This window comes from Solenopsis invicta, chromosome 6 (genome assembly GCF_016802725.1).
Source record: "Solenopsis invicta isolate M01_SB chromosome 6, UNIL_Sinv_3.0, whole genome shotgun sequence".
Classification (NCBI taxonomy): domain Eukaryota; kingdom Metazoa; phylum Arthropoda; class Insecta; order Hymenoptera; family Formicidae; genus Solenopsis; species Solenopsis invicta.
This window is the reverse complement of record NC_052669.1, coordinates 21,303,088-21,314,230: the sequence shown is the minus strand read 5'-3', so window position 1 is coordinate 21,314,230 and position 11,143 is coordinate 21,303,088. Positions and strand designations below refer to the sequence as shown.

Below are 11,143 nucleotides of genomic sequence, written 5' to 3'. Positions count from 1 at the left end.
TTCCAACATGACTTTGCTTGTCTTTATTAATTAGTCTTTATCAACTAGTTACAAATTTAAATTATGTCTTCTATGACATAAACATCTTTACGCTGTACTTTTTTAACACTAGTTTCCATTTCGTTTTCCAATTAGATATCTTGTCACTTCCACTCTCCGTACTATCGTACTATGTCTCACTTTTGTTGCTCCTCGTTACTTTATCACCTCGATAAAGACATGTTTCATCTTCATAGATCTGTATGTCATCTTTGTCGTCCTCCTCCATAAGTATCTCCCAAACAAATTCATTTCGGAATTCACTAATCTGCAGAAACGCCGAGGTCAAGTCCATCTTCAAAAACGGTTCGAAGTACTTATTAAATCTTCTGATTACAGCTGGTAACGACGTTTCGACGTCATCTACAGTCGATGACAGTTTGTAAGGTTTCGTTTCGTCAAGATTGTAATACAAGTAAAGTGCAACGTCATATAATTTTGTAGTGTTCACGTCTGTTACTCCAATAATTGCTAATTCGATCAAGCTAATATCATAATTGTAAGATATGGAGATGTTCTCAATTTCTAGAAATAATTTCTAAAAAACCAAAAAAATGTGTAATTAACTTAACAGTTAATTAATAAGTTTAGTTTCATTATTTTATTTAGCGCTATTAATCTAATAAATAAATAATTATGTAAGAATAAATTTACAATATTACCGTTTATTGCAATGTTCAGTTGTAAATTTTTATGATTTTATTTGATTCTAATAATTTTTTAATTACCTTCAACTCATCAATCTGTTTTAGACGAGAAAAGTAGCAATCAATACGGTGCTTACAACTCTTCAAAAAGTGCTTCACATTATTCAAATTGTCAATGGGATATCGCGACAATATATTACGCATATCGATAAAGTTAGGTAGTGCACATCTTCCTAATTTTCCACAACCATTGTCTACCAATATCTCTATCACGTAAAAATTCATCTTTTCAATGTCCTTGATGTTAGATATTTCAAAGACAAATTTCAGATTTTGATCGGACTTTACGCACAGCATTTCTGTGACTTGAAAAATATCGTGGTAGAGTTCCGTATTCGAAATCCGGTACGATTGCACAGCTGATACGTTATGATTTGTAACTCCGCTATTGCACAACAAATTTGATTGTATTTCTGCCAATTGTAATTGTTTGGATTTGAGAGTTTCGATCGTGCCTTCCAGTTGAGAGACATATGTTTTCAATATAGCAATCTTTTCCAACAGTATGGCTCTGTTCTTCTGGTCCGACGACTCTAAATAATTAAAAATTTCTTATTTAAATAATAAATCATATCGTACTTGTATTTTTCAATCATAAAATTCTATAACAATAAAGTTCCTTAATCGATAACAATAAAATAGAAGTACCAAGAAAACAAAGAAATATTTTCTTAAATTAAATCATTTTGTTATATATTAATCATTATTACATTTGCGTAAAAATTATACAAAATGTTTAACTAAAGAAAATTTTATATATAAACATAACATTTACTTTATACTTAAATGTTACAAATTTTAAATATAAAACAGAAATTACCTGCATTGATAGAATTATCCGCTTCCATGTCCAACGAAAATATGATCTTTATTTCTCTCACAATTAAATAAAGATATATAATCGATATATAATTAATGGAAATACAATCAAAATGAAAATATAACAGATGTTCTCCACTCTCAACCTGATTTTAATTTAATTTAAAATTTTGCATATGTCTAAAAGCAAATACAAGCCGTTCTTATTCACTTATTCATCCAACGCACCAAGTATAACACACATGGAATTGCAAATAAGTGAAAATATACATTCGACAGAATAATTCGCATTTATATACATATTATTCAAGGACGGTGATGTTCACAAACAAACATAAATTCGTTACACGGTATTGTAATTCCATCTAGTGAAAATTTAGACATTTATATTTAGTGATAAATAAAAAAACTTTGAAGATTTTTAAATGTAATTTGATTCAAAATTCCTTGTAATAACAAATATATTTTGCCTTACAATAATAAATTCGCCGCTTTTTTTAATTAGTTCCGCGCAAACCATTTCACCGACAATCGTTCATGTCGATGTTCTGCGATTATCCCTGAAGCCTATCAGACTTCCCAGACAACACCAGAGAAGCGTTCCTCTCTGACAACATGCATGTCTAAGACATTTAAAAGACGTCTTAAGTCGTTTTAATTATGAAAAGATGTTCTAAAGACATCTTAAAGACTAAAAGACGTCTTAATTTAATAATGCAGTCTGAGTTAAACACAAATATTTATATCTATAGCTACAGTATTCTGCTACTTTCATTGATGGTAAATTTATTTATGGATGGAATAAGACATGTTGCAGTTTTCTTTTATATAAAAATTATAGTAAAATTTAAAAAAAAGAAATTAAAGATTGCAAAGTTTTTTGCTCTCATACTTTTCGCTCTTGATACATCTATATACAAGGTGATTATTAATGAATGTCCTCACGTTTTACCATAAGAGCACGCATTAGTAATTTCTAATATAATAATATGTTAGAAATGCGTATCTTTCGGTAAATCACAGCTCGTATGGTAAAAAGTGAAGACATTCGTTAATAATCACCCTGTATATATATTAATAAATAATCCAGAAAATTACACTTCAATTTACCAGCTATTGATAAAGTATCAATTGTGACTTAAATGTATTTCTTCAATATCTGCAATAAATATATACAATATATATATTACATTTATTTATTTATTTATTTGTAACTATATTATAAATTGCATAATAAAGATTATTGAACCATTTATTCATAAACATGAAAAAGGAAAAATGTATTCTCACATTGTCTCACAATCATGCAAATTATTTAGACAAAGATGTACATGTTCCTATACAACAAGATGTACATGAAACACAGATGTATTTAACGTAACAAGTAATAGACCATATGATACGAATTATCTACGCTAGAGCAACTTGCATTTGCATAGACATTTGATAATAAATTATTTAAACGTCGCCGTATCGTGACTTTGTTGCGCTCTTCAAACCAATGATTAATTAAAGCGCAAAGAGCGCATCATGGCAATGCACTTCTATCACATTGTCGGCGGTATTATATAAAGCGTCGACTATCGATCACGCGCACGTCTCGAACGACGTCGGTAGGAATCGTCTTCTTCCTCTTTCCGCGGGAGTAAAAGTAAACGATAACGTGCGAAAGTATATCCAAGAGTGCCGAGAGACACGCGCCCGTTTACGCGAACATAAATAAAGCGCGAGGCGCATTGTTATCTCCCAACAGTGGGCTGACAGTCAAGACGAGGGTATTATCGGTCCGACCTTTGAACTGCCGCAAGAAACACAGAGAGAGAGAGAGAGAGAGAGAGAGACATTTGTCCAGCGAAAAATCCGTTCTCTCCCCCTCGTCTCCACCTCGCGATAATAAAACCGAAACTCGCCAACCCTCCGTCATCGTTCCGACCACTTAGACACCCGTGCGTTCACCGTGACGTCGATTATACTGGTCATTAAATCCCGATGCGACTAGGAACCGCATCGAGGTCGGCAACACCTGACGCGGCTTCTAATCGAAGGAAGACAATCGCGGCCGAGTCACGGAAGCGAGGAACGGCGCGGCGCGACGCAATTACGACTCTGTAATGACACGAAATCTGGATATCTAATGGCACCCGGCACACCGGAGTAGAGTCTACCTTTGTCGTCGAAAAAAATTATGAGAGCAAAATTTACGTCGCTTGAATCTCTCACGAGTAAATCAATTTCCAAAAAATTCTCAACGTAATCATAGAGCGACGTCGCGATTCAGCCATTTTCGTCGTAATAATAGGCGGAAGTTTTTTTTCTCTCTCTATTATAAGGTCGCCGCGATAATATTTTTTCTCTCGGACGACGCGTTTCTTTCCCCTCTAACTATTCTTGTAACATGCGACGTTTTCGAAAATCCATTATATACGAAAAATAAATGGAGGAATGACCAAAAACGCGTAAGGCGTTTCTGAACGATCAATATTTATTGCATAATTAAAATAATTCAAATATCAGTCGACTTTCTAGCAAAAATGTATTTATTAAAATTAATCACAAACATTGTTGCGTAATGTTTAAATATTGCACAAATATTATTCATCACCTAGAAACTATGTCGAGTTTGATTTGACTTGTCCGGAGGAATATTTTACAATATAATTGTATATAATATTACTGATCGTGTAAAATATTTCCATCCCACTCATCTTTGCCCAAGAAAGTCTTTTGTCACCGTCGTGTCAAGCATGCATCGCTTATTTTTTTCGCCGACGATATCTACCGCGGCGTTCGCTAATTAACGGTGCCGCATTATTGGTAGACACTGTAAATAAGGCGATGCGATACGCTCATTAATTTTGCGCACAGCTGCGCGCGCTTGTGTGTCGCGAGCATACTTTGTCTCTTCTCTTTACTCGCAGCCGAAGAAAAAGAAGAAGAAGAAGAAGAGGAGACGAGCTGACCCGACTGTCTACGCCCGATATCAGCGGGAATGATAAAATCGTAATGTAAACACACAGCGTGCAATTCCCGCCGAGACGAAAGTGCGTAAATCAGGGATGTAATTTCCGTACGAACGATCCCGTCGACCAAGATCCAAAGGTACACATCTTTTTCCATTGCGCACAGGTAGACACGGCTATGTCCGAAATTATTAAACACCCCCCAATATTTTTTTGTATTTCAACATCGATGCGAAAATAAATTAAACCAAAATTTTAAATAAAAATCTTAAGATTTTTATATGCCTATTACACAGATCTAGAAAATATATTGGTTACCTAACAATTTTGAGCATAGCTATAACGTCAAGCAAACAAGATCAAATATTACAAAAAACATTTGGTTTAAACCAGAGTTGTGCCGTATATTTCAAAATTACGTCTACGCGGATTTTTTACGTAAACGATACGTGATGATATTTACGCAAACCTTTTTCATGTAGACAATACAAACATGTAAAATATATAAACTATTATAAATTGGATAATACAAAGCACATTATAGAAAAAAAGTAATTAAGCTTTGACATTGTTAATATATCTGATTTTAATTTATTAATAAAAAAATATATAATACTAACAAATAAAAAGTTAATAAAAATAATATATTAAATTTTTAACAAAAAGGACTTCGTACATTCAGAAAAACTTAAATTCTTTACGTAAAGAGAACCAAATTAATTTTACAATATGTTGTAACATTCAAATAGTAAAACGTTCAAATATTAAGTATTCGGATAATGGAACTTCGGATATGGGAGGCTCTACTGTATTTATGCTTTTTTATTATTACATCAATATCTTACGCAGGCATAGATCAATTCGGACTGTATAAAACTAACGTCACCATCATCCCCTGAACCGACGAAAAAGGAATGTGAAAGAGTTAAAGGGAGAGCGCAGTCCCCGTCGAGGAGTGTTCCGCCGCCCGGTATCTTTCGGGAGCAACGAGCTAATCTCTTCTTGTGCAACAAAAATGAAGCGGTGCCCGCGGCGAAGTTAATTAGCAAAAATCATGGGGGAGCAGATAAGACAGTTTTCGCCTCTCCTTCTTTCTTTCCTTCGTTTCCCCTCTGTCTCCTTTTCTCTCTTTCTCCCTCTTTCGCTGGAACCCTCTCGTCACTCCTCTTTCCATCCTAAGTCCCGCTTTCTTCCTCTCCCATCGCTTCTTTCGTTAAATCGAAGGCAGGAGGGGAACTCCTATCGAACGAATAAAAGGCTTTTCGTCTGCGACCGGCGACGAAGCCGCCACTGCAATAAAAGCTTAATTTATAAGACGACCCTCGACCTCTCCTTGGTAAACGAGGGGGGTACGCCGCTATCTTTACATAAGCGGGGACAAGTACGATGTTAAAAACAGGCGTCGATGAGAAAAAAGGTAGAACGCGAATAAAATAATGAATTTGCAGTTTTTCTTAAAAAAAAATTACGCATATTGTAAACAATTATTAATTAATTATTAAATGACTAATATAGACTGTGTAGAAATTTAAATTGGTCCGTGATACCAAACTAGTTTCGAGAAATCGCGTTGCCTAATTCGAAAGCGAAATGAGCACGGCGAGGAACCATTAAGAAATCCGATCCGTTCCCGGGATGACGCACGTAACGCGACCGTAATTTCGGATTTTTGTTTCCGAGTGAAAAGCCGGCGTAACCCTTTAATTCCAATGTTTTCGGAATCATCGACCGCGCCCACGGTGCGTCGTCGGTCCCCGGGGGAATGTGAATGTCGTTGATTGTGGCGGGAACGGGCTTCCGGCTCCGTCGCCGAAGCCCCGGCCGAAACTCAAATGGCATGTAATCCCTCGTTATATTCCCGAGTCGCAGGAATTATCTTGCTTAATATAGGCGCAATTGCGCGTACCGTCGATAATAAAATGGACAGCGCCGTCGTTAGTTCCCTTCTCGCGGCCGTTCGATTACATCGCTGATTACGTAGCAAATTATGTACTAATATTGCCTTTAATATTGCCCACCGTTAAGTTTTTTTGCACAATTCCCACGCAGACTTTTTCTGCGAGGCACGTACGAAACGAAGTAGGTATTTCGCATGGCCCATGAAAAAGTTGAAATGTTGCATTAACTGTACAATTTGAGCCGCTATTTAGTGGAAAAAAAAATGTAGAAAAGTATCTCATATTTTTTTACGATTTTAATCTTGTGTTTAATATTGTTGTTCCTCAAAAATTTATACAATGCTTATATAAGAAAAGTGAAATTTATTAATATTGTAAATTAGTATTATTATTATTATTATTATTATTATCTTTATTGAAGTGCAAATAAGTACAATATCAGAGGCATAACAAATTTGGAAAAAAAAAAAGAATTACAGATATATCAAAAGACGAGGTATCAGCAAGACTGCTATATAAAAACCTGAGCCTTCAAGACACTAATGACACTACAAGTACTGTACAAGTGCAAGACGCAATTCAAGGCATGTGATGTAATATAAAAGTATGCTATATAAATATTTTGCTATTACTAAATAGAAGTGCCAGTGAGACGACCGTTCACGAAATTATGACGGTCAAGGGACGGTGTATGAGCCGGTACTTCCGGTCCACGGGAACCGGAACTGCACGCATAGTCGAGTCGCCGTCGCGTCGCGGATGCCCCCCCTCCCCTAGTTGCAGGGAGAAACTCGCCCAAAGTCATTTCACGCCCAGCAGAGCGCGGAAACGAGCATTTACTCGAGATTTCGTTCATAAATCAGGACCTGCCTGAGAGTGTCCTGCCCTTGCTGTTCCTCTTTACACCCCCACGGTCCGCCAATCGTGGGGGGTTCCCGTAGTAGTCAACAATGAAATTTGAAAGCGATTAAGTGAAATCACTGGGGAATTCATCGTTCTCAACGGAAGGACGATATATTACACAGTAGGAAACATTTTGTATTTATAATCGTTTAAAATAATTGCGTAGAATTTTTTAAACATCAGAGTGTTAGTTTGATCCAATTGCGTTATTTAAATATTTTGTGTTAATTTGATATTTGTTTAATACTTTTATACTAAAATAACACGGTATATTGATGAGTGAATAAATATTAAAAATAATCCAGTTATAAAACAAATTTTAATTTATGTTTTATTAAAAATTTAAATGTCAATTTAATTATTATAAATGTTAATTTTACTGAAAAGATATGCTTTCATAATTTATTTGAAAATTTTGTCCAAATATTACATTCTTCATGTTAATTTTTTTACGTTTTTCTAATAATTTGTGTTAATTTCTATTTCTCTTGTGTTAAACTAATACCAAAATTTGTTTGGATTATTTCAGATATATGGGATACGCATATCAAATCGGTTTAACATATGTATATGTTAAATTCAACACTAATTTTCCAAATTATTTGTAAACAAATAAAATTATCATAAAAACAACATTAATATAACATTCATGATTTTTACTAAAGATATACCTAAAAATTGACGGTAAAAAATTTGTGTTTAATGAATTATTATTCACAGAATTTTCCACAAAAAAATTCTTATACCCCATTTCTTCACATCTCCCGATAGCTATCTTCTAGATAAAGATATTCATCAATTAAATAGAAATTCGTTTTCTTCACTGAAACGTCTGGTTACGTATCTAACAAGTAGGCTATTCTTCATACTATTAACTTTCAATAAACAAAATGTACTAGAATTTTAATAGAAATTATCATAATCTTTGGGAGATGTCTTATGATAAAGTTATCTAAAGATAAAGAAATTGGGCATTGAATAAAAATATATTTAATAAAAGTTATCAAATTATTTTTCCACAAGATTAATATTATCACTGAACATTCTACACTCTAGCAATATCACGGGAGAAGCTGATATACCTGTAGAAAAGGAACCGGAAATATCATTCTGTCAATACGATAATGACAAAGACATAAAATTTTATCTCACGGCCGCGATGCGCGTTACAGCTTCACCCACTTCCGCCGCGCGCCGCGATATTTACGTTTCCTCGCGGGAAGATTTTAGACAGAACGACGACTGTCGAGAAAATGTGGCAACCGTGATATTATTTTGATTTGGAAATCAACAGGTGGATTGCCGACAGCCGGGTAGCGAGTGCCGGGAGCTTATAGAGAGAGCCCGTTTCATTCTCTCTCTTCCTCTCTCATACTCGTTTCGGATCATTTTCGATGTTATCCCTATAGCATATGCCCGATTCGGGGCAGATGGTCAAAAGTGTTAAGTTAGCCTACATCGTGCGACACTGGGCGATTTAAAGGGGTCCTCGCGTTTACTTTGAATTATCGATCGCATCGACGTTGTCGAAACCCCGAGCGGTAAAAGCTGCCGCGCATTTCGAAAATTATAGTTTCGACAAAGGTTACGAAACGCGAGGCTCGTTGCCATTAATGTTTAATTAATAGGTATACTCGGGACGGAATTGGAGCAGTGGTGAATGCGCCCGTGTCGCTAAGGGACGGATGAAAAATCGCAACAAAGGCAGACGGCTCGCGAGTGAAGGAGGAGCAGGAGCCTCATGATCATGCCTTCCACCTGTACGTACACGCATACGTACCACCACCAGCACGGAGGGATACGTCGGTTCCTTATGTACGGCTACAGCTGCCGGAATGTCCCGACGGTGTTCCGGCAGAGAGAAAGGAACGTACAGGTGCGATCATTAACTCAATTGAATTTCGATAAGTAAAAATGGGCGAGCAACACTGTTTCGTAATGAAATGCCTCTATGATTCCTCGCGACGATCGCCGCGCACGATCGATCGAACGATCGAAGCCGACGACCTCTCGTGTTTCGCAGCTTATCAGCATAACTCGTCTTTCTACGCGTTCCTGCATGACAAAAGGTTAAAAGATCGCTATTCGGTAGCGTACGATCCTCGCGTTCTATATCAATCGCATTTACCACGCGACTTCCGAGGCGTTTCCTATTCCGTCTTATTTCTTCTTTTTTTTTCTTCCTCTCTTTTCTTGGGAGAATTAGAAGTGCTGCGCCGTACTGGCCCGGTGGCGCGGCCAACGGAAACTCGGAAGGACCTCATGGAAGACGAAAGGTGCTCGCGTGTATATACGTGGCCGGCCGCGCGCTCGTGTGGGACAACGTGTCATTAAATCGAAAAGGCACTTGTGCCGCCTGCACTTGCCGTCCAGGAAGAAGCACCTGACGGTCCCACCACAACAGGGTGGGTTTTTAACGGTCGAAAACACAACGCGCGCCGCGTATATATAGTGATTCCGAAGGGTAGGCTGCGAGCACAGGGAGCGGATCGATAGATGATCGATAATAAGACGCGCAGGTGCTTCCTCCACGCGCGCGTATTGTTCCCGCTTGTTTCCTCCACGCACGTTCCGTTCCGAACTCTTCCTCCTCGTCTTCTTCTTTTTCTTCCTCTATCCCGTCGTTCTTCTTCTTCTTCTTCTTCTTCCCCTTGTTCCGCTTCTCTTGCTTCGCCGTTTTTCCGCTTCACCTCCCTCGTTTCGATCCCGACCGTTTTCGCCTCATTGCATTGTGGCATTCTTTTACCGCTGCGGTGATCTCTTTAAGCCTCTCCTTCCATCTCTCTCTCCCTCTCTCTCTCTCTCTCTCTTTCCCTTTTCTCTCACTGACCCATTCGCATTTTCATTACCATCCCCATCTCTTCGTTCATCATCGCGGTCTCGTCAATTGTTTTTTCTTTCTTCGCTCCGCTCCATTCCTCGCGATGTTTATTACGTTGCATGCCTCTCGGCGTACGAACGTCGTTTCGTTTAATGTAACATTATGATTCTGTTATGTCAAGCTTTATATTTCGAGGCAGCTCTGGTGGAGAGATGGTTTATTAGCGCGCCTGTTTCGTTGCGTACAACCGTTACTGACCAAAGTGATAAAGCCTCATTTCCGCCTTACGTTTTGCGTACGATACATTCTGTACAATTAGTAATTATAATCCTAATTGTAGATCACGTACCTCCCACGTTTCTTCCGTCAAAGACCACAGTGCCGAAGCATTAATTTACATCTACGGCAGATTCTAATTTAAACCGATGGAAACGCGTTAAATCGCGTTTATTTCACTCCCCCTTCGATCCACAAGCTTCGTCAGAATGAACTGACACAGCAAATTTTAATGAAAACTGTTAAAAATAGATAATGTCACGATCTCTACTTTTTCTATGCGTAACAGTTATCATATATTAGTCGTCAAAATGGGAAATAAACATGTTATTTAATCGCGCGATCAAACTTCAACATTAATTAATATTTTAAAAGCGAGAAGAACATTTTATAAATTATGATTATTTTTGTTTATATTCACACAAAGTTAAGGTTGTTCTACTGAAATATAAATCTTCGATTTTTGACCATCTAAAAATTTACTTATATAAATATCTCACCGCTCTCGACTAAAAATCTGTCAAATGCAATTTTAATCTACAATGCTTAAAGGGATAAACCACAATATAATTTTCAAAAACTCAAAAATTTTATATTTTTTACATTTTTTGCAAAAAAAAAGATAAACCAGGAATAGATACATTTTATAATAAGCTAACAAATTTGATAGATTTTTGTTAAATGATCAATACTGACATTTAAACGCTTTTTTCTCGAAAC

General features: G+C 36.8%; 1 protein-coding gene across 1 annotated transcript; it reads right to left on the bottom strand.

The window, feature by feature from the left end:
- Positions 1-12: 12 nt before the first annotated feature.
- LOC105203797 lies at positions 13-1,835 on the bottom strand. The gene is made up of 3 exons (XM_011172702.3): positions 1,567-1,835; positions 768-1,279; positions 13-577 (listed from the first exon to the last, which is right to left on the bottom strand). Exons 1-3 carry the CDS (start codon positions 1,592-1,594, stop codon positions 170-172), a joined length of 948 nt encoding a protein of 315 aa, XP_011171004.1. The 5' UTR covers positions 1,595-1,835; the 3' UTR covers positions 13-169.
- Between the last annotated feature and the right edge of the window lie 9,308 nt (positions 1,836-11,143).

Excerpts from the sequence above, each read along its gene's own strand:
- LOC105203797 (XM_011172702.3), bottom strand. The coding sequence starts at position 1,594 with ATGGAAGCGGATAATTCTATCAATGCAG. Across the intron at positions 1,280-1,566 it reads GGATAATTCTATCAATGCAG|AGTCGTCGGACCAGAAGAAC; the intron begins GTAATTTCTGTT and ends TTAATTATTTAG. Across the intron at positions 578-767 it reads AACAGATTGATGAGTTGAAG|AAATTATTTCTAGAAATTGA; the intron begins GTAATTAAAAAA and ends TTGGTTTTTTAG.